We start from the raw sequence: 19,975 nt of genomic DNA, 5'->3' as shown, positions 1-19,975 counted from the left end.
TGCCCAGGTGGGTCTCAAACCTGCAGGCTCAGGCAATCCACTCACCTCAGCTTCCCAAAGGCGCAGGATTACAGGCTGAGCCACTGAGCCCGGCTCTGAGTTTTTTTGTAGAGATGAGGTCTCACTATATTGCCCAGGCTGGTCTCAAACTCCTGAGCTCAAGTGATCCTCTCACGTCAGCCTCCCAAAGTACTGGGATTACAGGTGTGAGCCACCATGCCTGAATGACCCATTGATTTTTGATAACTTCCTTTATTTCTGGTTCATCGAGATGTCTTAGGCCAGTATGTGTAATTCAGTCCCAAGACATATAATCAGCCATTTCTTTAGGACACCTTGATTGTATTTTTTCCCCCCATATTTAAAAACTATAAGTCAGGATCTGGGCAGGAAAACAGAAACCACACTAGTTAGAGAGAATTTGGTTTAGGAAATTAAAGAAGTATTGGAGTTCTGAAAAGGGAAAAAGAGAAAACAGAAGTAACATAGAAGAGAGTAACTGCAGCACAGGAAACAGGAAGGGAATGAAGAGAAGAGATTGGGGTGATTAAAATCTGGAAACTTTGGAGAATGGCCTAGTGGAGGTGGAACCCAGTAGGTGGCGCTGCCTAGCTGGTGCTAGTACCTCTGAGGGCCTACTGGGAAAAACAAGAGAAGGTATCTGCTATTGTCTGTTGCCTCCAGGATAAATGGTCTTGCTGGGCTGACACTGACAGAAACAACAAACAGGAGGGAGCAAGTCCATATCCCTCCTCTAGCCTAGTGTCCTGTGTTGGCAGAACCAGAAAGTAAGCAAGCTGAAAATGGAGGAATGTTTGTAGATCACGCAGCCAAGCATAGAATGCTGTGTTTGATGCTGAGGGACAATAGCTTAATACCTGATACAGAAGTTACTGTTGGGTGCCAGGTATACTAATTACAATTGTGTAGTCATTGCTTTTAGACTTTTTTTTTTTTTTTTGAACTGAGTCTCACTCTGTCGCCCAGGCTGGAGTGCAGTGGCACACTTACAGCCACTGCAGCCTTTACCTGCTGGACTCAGGTGATCCTTCCTCCGCCTTAGCCTTCCAAGTAGCTGGAACTACAGGGACACATCACTATGCCCAACTAAAGAGAGTGGCTCACATTTTTTAAAAGAAATTGGAATATGGGTATATTTCTTTATTAGGATGTGCACACGGATGAAGGACACATTAACATTCTCCTCATATGATAAAGAATACATGTGACCTACATTGTGGCAGGAAACAGGGATAAGGGCTCTCAGAGCTAGTGCCATGTATCCACTGAAGAAATCCCCATTCAAAGAGAGGTTGTTTCTTTGAATTCCATCGTCTCCGCTGTAGCTACCAGCCAGGTCTCCATGATCTTCCCAGAATGCTTTACTCCAGTACCAGTTCATAATCTTTGCCTTGGCACTCCCAACTCGAATTTCAAGACTGAGGCCAGTATCCCCATGTCTCACTTACCTAGGTTACCTCTGGAATCCTGCAGCATATCTCTTTGGTATGCTGCTGCCCTGCCACCCTCAGGGACATGGTTGGGGGATAGAGAGGTGGGGGAGAACATATCATGTTACCAAAAACAAACAGCTGCAGGGTTACATTAGTAAATGACACTTGGACATAAGCCTAACAACTTACAGAATACATGTTTTCTCCTCAGATGATACATAATCCTCTAGAGCAAAGGAAACTCTTCTCAAGTTAACATGTATGAAGGATTCTTTATGCCAGGCACAAGGATACAAAGTGGCTGGTGTTCACTTCTGTCATACCCTGCACACAGTAGGAAGTTAGTGGATGAAAGCTGGAACCAAATCTCTATCTTGGCTCTGTTAGGTTTCTCCTGGCTCTTCCTGCCCTTGAATGGTGCCACCGCTTTGCTTCCAACAGTTCTGGACATTTGTTCATTTTTCAAAAGAGGATATAAGGATGAAGGGGTGGCAGAGGGAGAGAGTGTGGAAGCGGAGAAGGGGGGAAACAACCTTGTAAAAACAGAACAAAAGCAATACAAAAATCCAGAAACCAGATTTAGTATAATAATATTTTATAATAATGGAAAGTAGCTGAAAATACTACATGATAACACAGACATTATGATACACCATCTCAGGGGGAGGAGTCAGCAGGGAATGTGTGGCAGAGGCCACAGATTTAGACTAAGAACCTTTCAATGGACTGCTGAATTGACTGGCTCTACCACTTTGGCTGTGAACCTTCTTTGATGGTGACAGAACAGGTGATGACAGGCCTGGAGACCCCACAGGCCTGCCCCAGGGCCTGCTTGAAGTGCACACACATGTAGGGCACATTCTTGTCTTAACACAGCAGCAGGAGGTGCAAAATGATCTGGCTCAGCATCAGCAGCTCACAATGAACAACATCACAACAGAGATGCCCTTGTTGAGGGTTTTGGTGGCCTCATTGACTCCTTTCCGAAGCTGTTTGCAGTTACGTGACTGCTGAACGAGGTCTAGTAGCTTCTAGGTGAGGTGGACATTTGCAAGGGGATAGGCCTTCGGATTTACATCAACTTTGGTCATGACTGCAGTTCCATGGGCTCGCCACTCCTCAGGGAGCACAGCTGATATGAGAGTAGCTGCACTTGCCTCTGGCTCAGTTGTTTTATTAGGAGGATGAAGCTGGCAACTCCTACTCTTTTCCCAAAGAAAGTGACTTCATTTGCAACAGAATGTGGAAAAGCCTAGGCCTAAGGATGCTTCCAAAAAAAACTGCAGAGGCTGTCCTGCAAGGCAATTGGGCAGAGATGGATGCATTCGTCAGAGATATAGATTAAACTGTAGGGCAGCTAATTTGCTGTAGAGAACCAGGAAAAGAAACAGCAAGGAGGAGCCCTTGGATCAGAACAACTCTCAAACACTGACCTTAGGAAGTGTACCTTCAAAGGGACCCACATTTGATTGAGTCAGTCTTTGGGGGCAGTTTATACTCCAGAGTCCTGTTGAAATAGAGCAATCAGCTGGAAGTTAGTGGAATTTTAACAGCTAGGTGTGGCCTAGGAAAGATGTGTTCAAAGAAGAGTCTTGCCAAAACCACTGTCATCTAGGGTGACTGTGGGCTTACCCAATGCCGCTGCCCCTAAGGAGCAACATCACACATTTCATATAGTGGGGGTGGGGAGAAATATACTTCATCAAAATAATCCAGCTGGTCACTAAACAAACAAGCAAATAACAAGCCTGGTGTGGGAATGGTGGGACCAGTACCCAGAGTTGCTAAAATATAATGTCTAAAATATACAGTTTCCACCAAAAAATTATGAAGCATACACAGAAACAGGAAAGTGTGACCCATACTAGAAAAAAAACAGCTAACAGAAACTGGTTGTGAAAGTGATCAGATGTCAGATTTAATACACAAAGACTTCAAAGTAACCATTTTATATATATATAAATATATGTTCAAAGAACTAAAGGAAACTGATTACAGAATCAAAGGTTGGTGTGATGATAATATTGCATCAACAGGGAATATCAGTAAAGAGATAGCTTTTTTGCGGGGGGGGTAGGAGTCTCACTGTCTCGCCCAGGCTGGAGTACAGTGGCATGCTCACGGCCACCCCAGCGTCAACCTGCTGGGCTCAGGTGATCCTTCTATCTCAGCTTTCCAAGTAGCCGGAACTACAGGCGCACGCTACCACGCTTGGCTAATTTTTTATTTATTGTAGAGAAGAGGTCTCACCAAGGTGTCTGGGCTGGTCTTGAACCTGTGGGCTCAGGCAATCCACTTGCCTCAGCCTCCCAAAGTACTGCGATTACAGGCGGAGTTACCTAGCCTGGCCAAGAGATGACATTTTTTAAAAAAGAACTAGGTAGAAATTTAATTTTTAATTTCAGTGGCTTACACCTGAAATCCCAGCACTTTGGGAGGTGGAGGCGAGAGGATTGCTTGAGTCCAGGGGTTCGAGACCAGTCTGGGCAACTTGGCAAGATCTCATCTCTGCAATAAATAAAAAAATTAAATTGGCTGGGCATGGTGGCATGCGCCTGTAGTTCCAGCTATTTGGAAGGCTGTGGTGGAAGGATCACCTGAGCTCAGTAGGCCGAGTCTGTAGTGGCCGTGAGTGTGCTGCTGCACTCCAGCCTGGGTGAAACTCCTACTCAAAAAAAAGAAAAAAGACATTCTAGAGTTGAAAAGTGTAATATGCTAAAATGAAAAATTCACTAGAGGACTCAACAGTAGATTTGAACTGGCAGAATAAATAATTAATGAATTTGAAGATAGATTAGTACAGATTGTGCAATCTGAAGGACAGGGAAAAAAGACTGAAGAGTGTCAGAGAAATGTTAAACACACCAATATACCAAAATGATAAATAGCAAGGTTGATACAACAAAAGCTAAAAATATGTACTTCTTCTCCTTTCTTCTATAGGATTCTTTAAAAGGCAGCTGAGGTTTTGATTATGATGGTAGTGAATCTGTAGATCAATTTGGAGATTATTGCCATCTTAACATATTAAGTCTGCTAACTCATGCACATGAGATGCTTTTCTATTTACTTAAATCTTTTTTAACTTCTCTCTACAATTTTTTTTTTTTTTTGAGTTGGAGTCTCACTCTGTCGCCCAGACTGGAGTGCAGTGGCCGCTCCCGGCCACCGCAGCCTCGACCTGCTGGGCTCCGGCGATCCTTCTGCCTCAGCCTTCCGAGTACCTGGAATTACAGGCACGCGCTACCACGCCTGGCTGATTTTTGGTTTATTGTAGAGATGACATTTCGCCAAGTTGCCGAGGCGGGTCTCGAACCCGGCTCTACAATGTTTTATAGTATCCAGAATACAAGTTTTGGTCTCCATTTTTTAAAAACAAGCAAGCTGCTTTATTTTTATTTTGAGGAACACTGATATAAATGCAGCATAATTGCTATGAAATAAACAGCTAAATTTTACAAAAGTCCCAATCCTTTCAGCAGATCTGTGTTTAGAGTCAGGCTATTAGCAAATGACATGGTTTTATGATTAGAAACTCCCAAGGAATCCACTAAAAAAACTATTAGAACTAATAAATGTGTTCAGAAAGGTTACAGGGTCAATGTAAAAAAAATCATCTGTACATCTATATACTAGCAATGAAAAATCCAAAAATGAAATTAAGGAAACAGTTCCATCTACAACAGCTTCAAGAAGCATAAAGTACTTTGGAATAAATTTAATAAAAAAGGAGATTGTGACTGGTTGCACCTGCAGGCCCCTGGGAACATGTTGACCACAACATGGTGACCTCAGTGCTCAAGCAGCAGCTCATGGCAGCTAAGATAAGGGACCTGTCCTGGGTTGAAAAATACTAACCACATATACTGATCTCATTCTCATCAAAATGTTTTGAGTACCATTAGAAAATACATGTCGGCCGGGCACAGTGACTCAGCCTATAATCCTGTGCTTTGGGAGGCTGTGGTGAGTGAATCTCCTGGGCAACTTGGTGAGACATCATCTCTACAATAAATCAAAAAAATTAGCCAGGCATGGTAGCACGCACTTGTAGTTCCGGCTACTTGGTAGGCTGAGGCAGAAGGATCGCTGGAGTTTAGCAGGTCAAGTCTGCAGTGGCTGGGAGTGGTCACTGCACTCCAGTCTGGGCGACAGAGTGAGACTCCAACTCAAAAAATAAAAATATGTGTCAGTGAAGACTGACTACCATACCTGCCCATGGCAGCTAGTAATGTGACCCCACAAAATCTTTTAATATCATATGTTTTTTTAGTGTTTATTTTATTCATGACTCTATTTTAAAACTTTAAAATTCACAGTCATGGTCTCTTCATGATGTCACTTTTTGGCAGCACGTGCATTTGTGAGCAGCTCTTTTCAGTTATGAAGCACACAAAGAGCAAAGTTCAAACAAATATTTCTGACAAGCACCTTGAGATCTTACTAAGAATTGTGACCACTTCCATCGAACCAGACACATTAATAGATTATTTTTACAAAATCAAGGTCAAATTTCTCACTAGTTTTATATTCTCATTCTTCTAAAATGTATAATAAAAATATTAAAAAGTCTTATTATGTGAATATACTAACTACATTATATAATTTATGTGCAGCCCAAGACAATTTCTTTTTACTCAGTGCAGCCCAAGGAAGCCAAAAGGGGCTGGGCGCGGTCTCATACCTGTAATCCTAGCACTTTGGGAGGCTGAGGGGAGAGGATTGCCTGAACTCAGGGGTTTGAGACCAGCCTGGATAACTTGGCAAGACCTCGTCTCTACAATAAATCAAAAAATTTGCCAAGTGTGGTGGCACGTGCCTATGGTTCCAGCTACTTGGAAGGCTGAGGCGGAAGGCTATCTTGAGCCCAGCAGGTTGAGGCTGCAGTGGCCATGAGTATGCCACTGCACTCCAGTGTAGGTGACAAAGTGAGACTCCAACTCAAAAAAAAAATTAAAAAAGTCAGAAGGTTGCTTGTTGTGGTCCAGGGGAACCAAAAGGTTGGACACTGCTGATGTAAGTGAAGATGGAGTGAAACCACAACTTTTTCTAGTGGAGCTATGCCAAGGGTTCTGAACCTTTTACAGAACGCCAATGTGACTTTAGGGAAGGCAATAGAGGACAGTGTTTACACTTGCACAGGGCTCCCACTCAAGTCAGACATTGCTAGTATTCTGGACTGGATGGTGAATCAAGATTTCCCACAGTTTACAGAAATTTTGTGAACTTGAGAACTCTTAAGGGGTTGGCATTACAAGATACCTGACAGAAGTACACTTGTTTGTGTTTAGAGTTGACTTTTCATCTTTGGTTTGAATACATTTATTGACCAAAATGACAGACATTGAGTATAGATGTTTTGTTGGCACCAAAGAGAAGATTCAGCTGAGTACTACCACTGCTGCTTTTCAAGTCACCAGAGACATGATTGTTGCAGGGTCTATATACTGAGGTCTGTTCACTACACATCCTGATCCAGCAATCTTGGAGAACAGAGGACTCAGTTACAGGATGAACTGCTGCCAGGGGCCATATAACAAAGCTATTATCACCATAAGTATTGGAAAACTCCACTCCAGCCACAGGTGGGCAGACATTTTAAAAGTACTGTGTTTGTGGCTGTTTGCAGCAGGGATACACAAATAATTTTAATGTGCAGCTATCTTACTATTCTGCCCATTTCTTTTTTTTTTTGAGTTGGAGTCTCACTCTGTCGCCCAGACTGGAGTGCAGTGGCCGCTCCCGGCCACCGCAGCCTCGACCTGCTGGGCTCCGGCGATCCTTCCTCCTCAGCCTTCCAAGTAGCCAGAATTACAGGCATGTGCTACCACGCCCGGCTGATTTTTTGATTTATTGTAAAGATGAGGTCTTGCTGCCCAGGCGGGTCTTGAATCCGCGGGCTCAGGCAATCCACTCACCTCAGCCTCCCAAAGGCGCGGGATTACAGGCTGAGCCACCGAGCCCGGCTTCCATTTCTTTTATAAGGAAAAAAAACTTATTTCAGTCTTTTAAAATTCTTTTACATGGATGATAGGGAATATAGACTTTTTTTTTTTGCGTTGGAGTCTCACTCCTGCCTCCAGGCTGGAGTGCAGTGGCATGCACATTCACGGCCACCCCAGCATCAACCTTCTAGAAGGGCTTCAGTCTCAGCCTTCCAAGTAGCTCGGAACTACAGACATGTGCTACCACGCCCAGCTACTTTTTATTTTACTGTAGAGACGAGATATCACCAAGTTTCCCAGGCTGGTCTCAAACCGGTGGGCTCAGGCATCCACTCACCTCAGCCTCCCAAAGTGCTGGGATTATAGGCTGAGCCACCGAGCCCGGCTGAAACATAGACTTTTAAAGCAAAATTAAGTTTATAAATCTAATCTTTGACACTGTCTCTGTTTAGATTTTAAATAGTTGTAAATGGATTTCTGGGCAAAATTACTACAATCATAAAAATGCACTGAATTCTCTTATTTTTTATTTATTTATTTTTTTGAGTTGGAATCTCACTGTGTTGCCCAGGCTGGAGTGCAAGTAGCACACTCACGGTCACCACAGCCTCGATCTGCTGGGCTCAGGCAATCCTTCCACCTCAGCCTTCCAATTAGCTGGAACCACAGGCGTGTACCACCATGCCTGACTAATTTTTAAAAATTTATTATAGAGATGAAATCTCACCAAGTTGCCCAGACTGGTCTAGAACCCCTGGGCTCAGGCAGTACTCTTGTCTCCATCTCCCAAAGTGCTGGGATTACAGGCATGAAGCACTGCACTTGGTTTTTTGCATTTCTTTTGCCTGTTAGAATATGTACCATGAAGAATGCCCATTCAGTAAACTGTTCAAGAGTTACTTGAACTACTTTCTATGTGTGGTTATCAATCTGGTAGTTTTTTAAGAAGGTAAAAGGCAGTTTGAATTCATACTGATATTTCCTGTTTAAATTAAGGATTATAGGGTTTTAAGTTTTGTTATTCTTATATCTGTATGTCTCCCACTGTGAAAATACTGATGCCCAACCAAGCCAACATAATTACTCATTTGCAACTATAGTACCCACACAACAGTATCAAAACAACAATACCAACAGAGTTGATAACTATTTATGTGATTACTGAAAGAAACCTGGGTTTTTGCAGTTTGTTTTTGGCTCAAAGGGTATGTCTGCACTAGAGATGTCAGTTAAATTACTGTGCTTTAATTTCACTTGAAATAGTTTATCTTTATGAGGTTATTCTACCAACTCAGTACTCAGTGTTTCTGTTTTGATTTCTTTAAAAAGGATTTAAGAATATTTCCTTATTTATTACAATTATGTAAAATATTTACAGTTGTTCTGAAGTTATCTACCTGCCTTCAATCTTTGTCCTATTGTTTTTTGTTTTTTGACTTTTTAATCACAGAAACTTTCAAACACATATAGAAAGATGAGTATTATAAAGCTCCCAGGTACCCATCACTCGGCTTCAACAGTTACCAGGGTATTGTTATTCTTGTTTGTTTGTACATTCAATAACTTGTCACACTGTTAGTTATTGTAGTTTTGAAATACGTTTTGATTTGTTTAGGGTAGTCCGAAGGACAGATTTGCATTCTAATGGAAGATGATCTGTACTACTAGGAGAAACAGATGATAAATGAGAGTAGAGACAGCTGAAAAAGTTATAGAAAAGGTAAGAGATGTTATACAGTCCAGAGCTGAGTGTAGGGACCAGGGACACTTTGTGCTTTCTGGGAGACAGTAACAGATATGATATGGGTAAATCGGTAGATTCAGTACATAGGAAGATGGAGTTTCTATCTAACTGCTTCTTTTTTTTTTTTTTTTTTGAGTTGGAGTCTTACTCTGTCACCCAGGCTGGACTGCAGTGGCACGCTCACAGCCTCGATCTGCTGGGCTCAGGTGATTCTTCCACCTCAGTCTTTCAAGTGGCTGGAACTATAGGCGCATGCCACCATACCCAGCTAATTTTTAAAAAATTATTTATTGTAGAGACGAGGTCTCACCATTTTGCCCGGGTTGGTCTCAAACCCCTGAACTCAGGCAATCCTCTCGCCTTGGCCTCCCAGAGTGCTGGGATTACAAGCTTGAGCCACTGCACCTGGCTCTTTTTTAAAAAATGAAATATGAGATAAAGTCAGTTGAAAAATGAGGGGTGGGTAAGAGGATCTTACAGATTTGAGTGAACAAGAGTAAAATAGTTGTTCTGGACAGTGAGAAGATGACAACACTAAGGAGTGTGGTAGTTGTTAGTGCTGAGTGCCTGCTTGAGATGGTCATGAATTTAAAGTAAAACCAGAGAGCTTGTGTTTTCTCTACTAGTATTTATAAGTGGACTCAGTAGGTAATTGGGTTTAAACTGGGTTAGGTTTTTGCAGGCTGAATATATCTGAGGGAAAGAGTGGCAAAGGATTATTAAGGTTTTGGGAAGCTGAGTAAGAGCGAATGTGAGGTCATGGGTAATGTGAAAGATAGGAGAGGTGGGGAGGCAGGAAAATGTGAGGAACTCAGAGAATTAGCGGGAAAGGGCAGAAACGGGTAGTTCTGGGGATATAGATACTGGTTCACACCACTGGGGTGAATCAGCTTCAACTCTTGTCTTTTCTTCCTTTTGTAAATTATTTAATTATTTATTTATTTTTTTGAGTTGGAGTCTCATTCTGTCACCCAGACTGAGTGCAATGGCCACTCCCGGCCACCGCAGCCTCGACCTGCTGGGCTCCGGCGACCTTCCGCCTCAGCCTTCCAAGTACCTGGAACTACAGGCACGCGCTACCATGCCTGGCTAATTTTTGATTTATTGTAGAGATGAGGTCTCGCCAGGTTGCCCAGGCGGGTCTCGAACCCGTGGGCCCGGGCAGTCCACTCACCTCGGCCTCCCAAAGTGCTGGGATTACAGGCTGAGCCACCGAGCCCAGCCTTTTTTTTTTTTTAAATAAAAATTCTTGGTCATTGCTTTACTGGACTCTGGTGTGACCATCTTTGAGTTGTGACTACCACCATGTTTCCTAAGCTCTGGCCCCCTTTCCTACCTTGGAGAGGTGAATCCTCTCTTTCGCTTTCACTTACTTTCTAGATAAATTATATTATCTAATCTGAAAAAAAGATTCTCAGCTGGGTGCGATGGCTCATGCCTATAATTCCAGCACTTTGGAAGGCTGAGGTGAGAAGATTGCCTGAGCCCACACGTTTGAGACAAGCCTGGGCAACTTGACAAGACCTCATCTCTACAATAAATCAAAAAATTAGCAGGGCGTGGTGGTGAGAACCTGTAGTTCCAGCTATTTGGAAGGCTGAGGTCGAAGGATCGCCTGAGCTCAGCAGGTCGAGGCTGCGATGGCCATCAACATTCTACTGCACTCCAACTTGGGCAACAGAGTGAGATCTGATTTTAAAAAAACCCCAAAAAACAAAAACAAAAAAATTCTCTTTATTTTTAGAAAATTTCATTTGTCAAAAAGAATGTAAAAAAATCATTATATATAGAATATGTTTAGATGACATTAAAAAGCATTTGAAATAAAAGTATTGCACAGTTGGCTTGTCATTGCTGTAACACTTTTCATTTAAGCAGATTGCTGCTTTGGTACTTTACCTTTTTAAAAATTTTTTAAATTTTAAAATTTTTTGTGTTGGAGTCTCACTCTGTCACCCAGGTTGGAGTGCAGTGGCACGCTCACGGCCACCATAGCCTCAACCCACTGGGCTCTGGTCATCCTTCCACCTCAGTCTTCCAAGTAGCTGGAACCATAGGCATGCACTACCACACCTGGCTAATTTCTTGATTTATTGTAGAAATGAGGTCTTGCCAAGTTACCCAGGCTGGTCTTGAACCCCTACGTTCAGGGAGTCCTCTCGCCTTGGCTTCCCAAAGTGCTGGAATTACAGGAATGAGCCACTGTGCCCGGCTGTTTTTTTAAATTTTTATTTATTTATTTATTTCTTGAGTCGGAGTCTCACTCTGACTCCCAGGCTGGAGTACAGTGGCACACTCATGACCACTGCAGCCTCAACTTGCTAGACTCAGGTCATCCTCCTACCTCAGCCTTCCAAGTAGTTGGAACTACAGGCATATGCCACCATACCCAGCTAATTTTTTGATTTATTGTAGAGACGAGGTCTCGCCATGTTGCCCAGGCTGGTCTTGAACCCCTGTGCTCAGGCAATCTTCTTGCCTTGGTCTCCCAAAGTGCTGTGATTTCAGGCGTGAGCCACCGCACTTGGCTTTACCTTGCTTATATTTCATGCCACATCAAAGAAAGTGATCAGTGCATTTTGATCATAACTGCCCAGACTCTCCAGTAGCAGAGGAACTTTAATTTTTACATTGGTGCCTTTGAACTTATCTATGAAAAGATCTGTGATCGTGTCATTGTTAGGCTCTGGGAGAAGCAGGGGAGAAGTAGCACTCACCATCCCCTATCTGCCCCTCCACCCACCGATCCCCTATGCGCCCCTCCACCCCAAACCCACAAACCACATACCGGCTTACTGAAACCTGTCGGCAGCTGCTGAGAAGGGCCAGACAGAAACTTTCCAGCCCACGCCAGATGCGACGCTTTGTCTCCCCGCTTCACTGCCGCCCCCAACACCCTCCCCAAATACAGCATCCTATAAAACCCAAGCCTGCCCCTCCTTGGACGACTCCCCTGGCCCATCTTTCCGGACCACGGGACCTCGCCCGGGAGTTTCTCCCCCAATAAACGCTTGGTTTATACCGGCCCTTTGTCCTGTGCCTCTTTCGGTATCTCCAAACGTTACATCTTGGTGTGGGAACCCGGGAGGTGACTGAGCCACACAGGCCTCACCTCCCAGCTCATGGGCCTCCCGCCCGGGTCCCTCCGGCCTGAACTGCGAATCTCCGACCCACTCCTCCACCCAAACTTTCGTTAGGTGAGTTCCCCCGGTGTCGGTCTCTCTTTCTCCCTCCGGACCTCCCTATCAGAAGTCACAGCTGTGCTAGGGAAAGCCCTCCGTTCCGGTCAGCGATACATCCTGGGGACGCCCTGTTTATCCTGACCTTCACTCTGCCCGGCTGGTCTTTGCCTGAATTGGGACGCCTTTTCAGACTCAGACAGACCCCGGAAATTTAGATCAACATGGGTAACCTACCCTCCAAATCTAATTCTAAGGCGCCTCTGGGCTGCTGTCTTCTCAGTAATCTCGACAAATTGGGATTAACCCCGGACATTCGACGCAAACGCCTAGTCCATTTCTGTACTGTGGCTTGGCCTCAGTATAAACTGGATAATGGGTCTGAATGGCCCCCCGAGGGAACTTTTAATTTTAACATCCTCACTAACTTAAATAATTTCTGCAAACGCAGTGAAAAATGGTCGGAGATTCCTTATGTTCAGGCCTTCTGGCTCCTGTGCTCCCGTCCTTCCCTGTGTCAGTATTGTTCCACAACCCAAATCTTGCTGATAAAGGGAGACTCCCGCCCCTTCCCTGTCCTCTGTTCCCGACCCCTCTCTCATGCCATCTGCCCCAGTCCCTCCACCCAAATACGACAAGCCTCTCCCACCCGATCCGGAGCCTTTTCCCCTCATAAATCTTCTGAAAAACGTAACTGCGCCAAACCCTTGTCCTCCAAATCCTCCTTCTTCCAACCCGCCCCTGTACAATCCACCCTCTCTCTACCCCCATCTTCCTCCTTCACCTTCCGACTCTCCCCTTCCGCCGCTCTCCCTCCCCTCTTCGGTCAGTATACATACTCCTTCACACTGCATGCACCACCCTCCCCACCCCCTTGTTCCTGTGCCCATTTGTCCTCTCCGAGAGGTTACTGGCCTGGATGGCTTTGTTCGGGTACACGTCCCACCGTTCTCGCTACCCATTTCGTTACCCAATCTGCCCCTGATATCCGCAGAAAGCTAAGAAGGCAGAGGATGGCCCTCAAACCCTTGTCCGTGACCTGGTAAACATGGCCTTTAAAGTTTCTAATGCCCGCGAGGAAAATCCAGAAACCGCTAGGCAGCTGCGCCTCCAGCAGGCTGCTAAAGTGCAAGCCCGCGCCCTGGCTGCAGCCCTGCGGCCCGCGTCTGCCGAGTAAGCCATGCCCTATCTGCAAATAGAAGGGCCATTAAAAGTCGTATTGCACTTGGCCTGGCCAAGCCCCGGTGCCTCCACACGGGGGTGGCTAAGCCGCCTCTTCTGCTCTGTGAGCTGCTTGGACTGGTGGAAAGCTGAGGATGCTTGGACTCGAAGACCCCAATTACCTCGCCAAGCCCAGGGTCTTACTCCAGGTAGCGGGTAAGTCAATCTCGTTCTTCTTGGACACAGGGGCTACCTATTGAGTTCTGCCTTCCTTTTCCGGGCCTCTATCTCCTTCCCAGGTCTCAATCGTTGATATCAATGGCCAGCCCTCTGCCCCCCATCTAACCTTGCCTTTACCTTGTTCTCTCAGTGATTGAATGTTTAGTCGCTCCTTCCTTATGGTCCCGTCCTGTCCCGTTCCGTTGCTTGGCAGGGATATCCTCTCAAAACTGGGGGCCACTTTAATGCTGCCGGTTCAATAGGCGGCCCCACTCCTTGCCAGTATTTTTACATTGGTGCTTTGAACTTATCTATGAAAAGATCTGTGATCATGTCATGTCATGCAGCTTGCTTTTTGTATTCTTCCTGTAGGTGATCTTCCTCTTCTAGAATACAGTGGTATTCTGGTATCAGAAAGTCTGTATTTCCCTCATGAATCTGCAATTCTTTTAAAGCATCAGTTAATTGTACTTTCTTTTTTTTTTTTTTTTTGAGTTGGAGTCTCACTCTGTCACCCAGACTGGAGTGCAGTGGCCGCTCCCGGCCACCGCAGCCTCCACCTGCTGGGCTCCAGCGATCCTTCTGCCTCAGCCTTCCAAGTAGCTGGAACTACAGGCGCGCTACCACGCCCGGCTCATTTTGATTTTATTGTAGAGATGAGGTCTCGCCAAGTTGCCCAGGCGTGTCTCGAACCCACGGACTTAGGCAGTTCACTCACCTCAGCCTCCCAAAGGCGCGGGATTATAGGCTGAGTCACTGAGACCGGCCCGGCTGATTTTTGATTTATTGTAGAGATGAGGTCTTGCCAAGTTGCCCAGGCAGATTGCGAACCCGCTGGCTCAGGCAATCTACTCACCTCGGCCTCCCAAAGTGCTGGGATTACAGGCTGAGCCACCGAGCCCTGCCTAATTGTACTTTCTTAGCCAAAAGCAACTGGTATTCCAGCTTGGGTGGATTAGCAGTGAAGTGTGTTTGATACTTTATCTCGTAGGATATGTTGAGGCTGATTTTCCTTTTTGTAGCTTCTTTGGAAAGCACATCTTTCAGGATGAGTATAGCAGAAATGTCAGATTTAAAAACTTCTCTTTTTCTGTAGATACTTTCAAGTTGTGTGTACAGGAATGTGTTCTGAAAGTAAAATATCACATACTCTTTTGTTGGAGGTTTTTCAGGAACTTCAGGCAGGCAAAAAACTACCCTGGAGTGAATTTCAGCAAAACTGAACTGGCCTGTTAGAGTCAGTATATTCATGGATCTGTCATGATCAATAAAGTGAGTTTTTTGATGGAGTGAAAGATGCTTGATGTGGTACTGATACTTAAAGTGTACCATATTGGCCTTCAGTTGAGCAAATCTTGAATTTCATCCTTGTAGTATTTGCCTGGCACTGGTATGTGGTGAAAAAAAAGTTGTCATTTGATTCAGAATCACAACTGCTAAAGCTAACAACAGCAGAATTTTTATACACATCCAGTAAATCTACTGGACCGTTGTTCTGTAATTAAGACATTATCTATCACACTCTGTACCTCTAAGATAAGATTGTAGTTGGCATCATCTTTATTTAATGTAATTTGTCATTTACACTAAATGAAAGTACTGTTGATTTTGCTGTGCTCGATTTTGAGAAGACTGTTGATAGTTTTCTCTTTCCTACAATATCTTATACTGCAGCTGTTCCAACTCACTTTGTAAAGAAATTTTATTCTGTATCTCTTGATTAATTTTTAGTTCTTCTCCTGGTCTGCTTTCCTTATGAATGGGCTCTGTTGTCAGACTTGTAATCCAACCTGAATATGGGGACACCACGATTTCATCATAGCTATTCTTTCCTACACGATCACCCTGGATAGATGTGACACTTTTAGACAACATCTAGTCAAATCGCAGGACAGGTTTATTTGCATTACCAAGATTATATACTTCTGTCATTCCATCATCTCTTCCAACAAGCAGATCTTTAACCCCATCACCCAAAATGTCAAAGCTGTTAGTACACAAAATACTTCTCCCCTCTTTCTCATTTCGCATTTCCCACTTATGTATTGGTTTGGATGTAGAGATCTGAATAAGCCCAAGCTTTCCATCTGATGCACCAAACAAAAGGTCTTCTCCAGAGTCACTGCCATTTCCATTGTGTAGTGCCAAGACAGTAGGGGGGCCAGGAACTTCAATTTCATATATCACATCCATTCCCTGTAAAACCCTAAGCATTCTATCATGACAGGTCAGTAATGGTGTAATATGAGATAATTTTTCCACTGGAAGACAGATGACATCATTGATTTTGTCCCCAGAAAAGTGATAATGCTGGTTTTTGCAGTCACAAATGGTTATAAATATAACGTGCACTGAGAAAGAGATCCGAGCCAGATATGTACATAGCTTCAATGCTTTCAGTGAGGTTTGTTTCAAAAGAGAGGAACTGTTTTCCTTTCTTTGTGAAGCCTCTAATCTCAAGATCCTGCAGCAATAAATATCAGGAACCCCTCCTAGTTCCAGCCTTGCAATCTTCTGCCCTGGTAAAGTCTGGAACACTGCCCTACTTCTCCTTTCTTCATGCCAAAGCACATAAATACCCTATCAGGATCTACAGTAACCACCTTTTGTGTAACCTTATGTCTTGAGGCAGTAAGTAGCTTCATAGTATTCTGATGTCACTCCCACCTGTAAATAATCTGCTCTGTTTAGAATCAGCTCCATGACGACTGCACGAATGCACCAGGCTGCACCGGGCGGGAGCATGGGGGAGAGAGGCTGCAGGATCCTGGGCCTCAACTATTGTCTTTTCATCTCTTTACTCAAGATTCAAATTCTTGGTAAAGAGAAATCAATTGATCAAAAGCTCACCCCTAAACTAGGGGAAGAAAGGGAGGGCATTAATTATAGAGGTGCTTGCCTGACTGAGAAATTTAGTAGGTAGAATCTGAATTTTGGCTATAACATTTATGGGGAAAAAATCTATAGGAAAAATTATATTGCCTGTAACATTAAAAAAAAATCTATTCTGCACTTCTCTAGTTTCTGTATTCTGTAAAGGAAATACTGCTAGTTTAGCTTGTATAATGTCATATAGAATAATTACATGCTTTGAAAACAAAGTGTTATGAAACTGAAAAGTAGTACATTTAAGCAAAGATAGTGTTAATTTATCTCTCTGGAATTACAACTGACAGTGAATTTCTTTGTGAAATCATATTTGAAGTTTTGGAGAAAAAGTCAAAAGATCCTGTTCAAACTTAAAACTATACTTAATCTATACAGTTCAAAGCAAAATAACTCAACTTATAGGATAACAAGTATACATATTACACCAGACAGTAGGTGCTCTGAAAAGTTTTGAGTTGATTTTGTTTCTTGTCAAAGTTTATTAGCTTATTGCAAATCATTACATTAACTTTTTGAGTTGGAGAGAAAGGCTGAAGAGATCATTGTTGTAGCCAGATCTTCTCTTTGGAGTGGTAATTGTTCTACATCAATTCCTGACACTGAGGCAGCCAGCTGGAAGCTTATTCATGGTAGAGAGAAGTACATGAAAAAACTAGAGGGTGGCAAGGCAGAGAGTTTGAATATTGAAAATGTATGGTATGTGCTTGAAGTAACCCTTAGTAGTAATATCTTCATGTTCCAAAGTTTTTAGGTAAATGTTCTTCTTAACAGTGGCAAAGAACTGTTGTTGTTTTTTTTTGTACTAATTAAACTAATAGTGATGAGGTTAGTGATTGGAGAGGGATAAAGATGATGTGATGTGTCTGGTTTTGCTAATCATCTTGACATAGTAGAATCCCTTTATATATCATTTGGTATGGCATCACTGGCATAATGAAAATTATAAGCTGGGCACGGTGGCTCAAGCCTGTAATCCCAGAATTTTGGGAGGCCAAGGCAAGAGGATTACCTGAACCAGGGGTTTGAGACCAGCCTAGACAACTTGGTGAAATCTCATCTCTACAATAAATCAAGAAAAATTAGCCGGGCATGGTGGTACGTGCCTGTGGTTTCAGCTACTTGGAAAGCAGAGGTGAAAGGATAAGAAAATTATAAGAACAGGCTTTTATCAGATAGTCAGTAGTTGTTTTGTTCTAGAGCATATGAGTTGCCATGTTACTTGCATCAATAATGAGTGGTTTTATGATGGGATTCTTTTGCTTTTTGTCCACTGCTTTTTTAAGATCCTTATAACCTGCTTCTATATCAGTCTATCTGATATAATGATGTAAATGATGTAAGAATGTTATAAAAAGTAGATTTCTTTTTCTTTTTTTCATAGGAGCAACCACCATATTCTAGCTACAACTCTAACTATTGGAATTCTCCTGCACGACCTAGAGCACCTTACCCAAATACATATCCCGTGAGACCAGAACTGCAAGGCCAGGTATGGTTTAAAATTGACAGAGACTTCCTGAATTTAAAAAAAAAAATGAATTCATTTATTTTCAGAATCTATGGAGATTTCATAGTAGTGATGTATAGGCTTTTTTTTTTTTTTTTTTTTGAGTTGGAGTTTCACTCTGTCGCCCAGACTGGAGTGCAGTGGCAAGCTCCCAGTCACTGCAGCCTCAACCTGCTGGGCTCCAGTGATCCTTCCACCTCAGCCTTCCAAGTAGCTGGAACTACAGGCATGCGCTATCGTGCCCGGCTAATTTTTGCTTTATTGTAGAGATGAAGTCTCGCCAAATTGCCCAGGCAGGTCTCGAACCTGCAGACTCAGGCAATACACTCAGCTCTGGCCTCCCGCAGTGCTGGGCTTACAGATTACAGGCTGAGCCACCGAGCTGGTCTTTTAAAAAGATTTAATGGACAGGCTGGGCGTGGTGGCTCACGCCTATAATCCCAGCACTTTGGGAGGCCCTGGTGAGAGGATTGCCTGAGCCCACGGGTTTGAGACCAGCCTGGACAACTTGGTGAGAGACCTCATTTCTACAATAAATAAAAAAATTAGCCGGGCATGGTGGCGTGTGCCTGTAGTTCCAGCTACTTGGAAGGCTGAGGTGGAAGGATCATCTGAGTCCAGCAGGTCAAGGTTGTGGTGGCTGTGAGCCTGCCACTGCACTCCAGCCTGGCCACAGAGTGAGACTCTGACTCAAAAACAAAAAAATTTAATGGGCTTCATCAATCTTATCTTAATATTTTTAGCTCAGAGATAAGGAAATATCTAGGCAAATATTACCTATGCCTTGAGATATAATAAACTATTCTCAGGACCTGGAAACAACTAACATAAGATGTATTTATTTTTAAAATTTTAACTTCTTGCTACAAATACTAATTTTAAATATTTTAGGCATACAAAAAGAATATAGAAAATATATACATTTTACTGTCTAACACCTAGTTCTGTCCATTTTTTTTGTCACATTCGTTTCAGGTTATATTTATTAATTAATTTTTTTAGAGACAGGGACTTGCTCTGTCATCCAGGCTGGAATGCAGTGTCATAATCACAGCGATCCTCCTGCCTCAGCCTCCCAAGTAACTGAAACTATAGGTGTGTGCCATCACACCTGGTTAGTTTTTAAATTTTTTTAAGAAATGTGGTCTTTTCCAGGCTCAGTGGCTCAGCCTGTAATTCCAGCACTTTGGGAGGCTGAGGCGAATGGATTTTCTGAGCCTGTGGGTTCGAGACCAGCCTGGGCAACTTGGCAAGACCTCGTCTCTACAATAAAGAAATAAAAAAAATTAACCTGACGTGGTAGTGTGCACCTGTATTTCCAGCTACTTAGAAGACTGAGGCGGAAGGATCACTGGAGCTCAGCGGGTCAATGCTGGGGTGGCCATGAGCATGCCACTGCACTCCAGGGCAACAGAGTCAGACTCCAACATCCAAAAAAAAAAAAAAGTGGTCTTGTGCTGTTGCCCAAGCTGATCTCGAACTCCTGGCCTCAGGCAATCCTCCTGCCTCAGTCTCCCAAAGTGTTGGGATTACAGGCATGAGTGACTGCACCCGGCCTTATTTCATTTTTCTTTTTTCTTTTTCTTTTCTTTTTTGAGTTGAAGTCTCACTCTGTCGCCCAGACTGGAGTACAGCGGCGAGCTCCCAGCCACCTCAGCCTCGACCTGCTGGGCTCTACCGGTCCTTCCACCTCAGCCTTCCAAGTAGCTGAAACTACAGGCATGCGCTATCACGCCCGGCTAATTTTTTTGACTTATTGCAGAGATGAGGTCTTGCCAAGTTACCCAGGCAGGTCTCAAACCTGCGGACTCAGGCAATTCACTCACCTCAGTCCCCCAAAGTGCGGGATTACAGGCTGAACCACCGAGCCCAGCCTT

The 19,975-nt window shown here is 43.7% G+C and overlaps 1 protein-coding gene and 2 pseudogenes across 4 annotated transcripts in view; 1 reads left to right on the top strand and 2 right to left on the bottom strand.

Moving 5' to 3' along the window:
- BAG4 (BCL2 associated athanogene 4) overlaps nt 1-19,975 on the top strand; it is a 44,094-nt gene that overhangs the window by 10,393 nt on the left and 13,726 nt on the right. For 3 of the 4 annotated variants that reach the window (XM_008072368.2, XM_008072367.2, XM_008072366.2), the window contains exon 2: nt 17,973-18,080. The exons of the other annotated variant lie outside the window; for it this stretch is intronic. In XM_008072368.2, the coding sequence (XP_008070559.1) occupies nt 17,973-18,080 (108 nt within the window). The remainder of the gene's footprint in view (nt 1-17,972; nt 18,081-19,975) is intronic. 4 annotated transcript variants of the gene reach the window in all.
- LOC110594408 lies at nt 2,157-2,545 on the bottom strand (annotated as a pseudogene).
- On the bottom strand, nt 11,690-16,405 carry LOC103274960 (annotated as a pseudogene).

This window comes from Carlito syrichta, unplaced genomic scaffold (genome assembly GCF_000164805.1).
Source record: "Carlito syrichta isolate Samal-C Ts95f unplaced genomic scaffold, Tarsius_syrichta-2.0.1 Scaffold315142, whole genome shotgun sequence".
Taxonomy (NCBI): Eukaryota; Metazoa; Chordata; class Mammalia; order Primates; family Tarsiidae; genus Carlito; species Carlito syrichta.
Note: the sequence above shows the minus strand (reverse complement) of the source record. Positions and strands in the feature narration are given on the sequence as shown.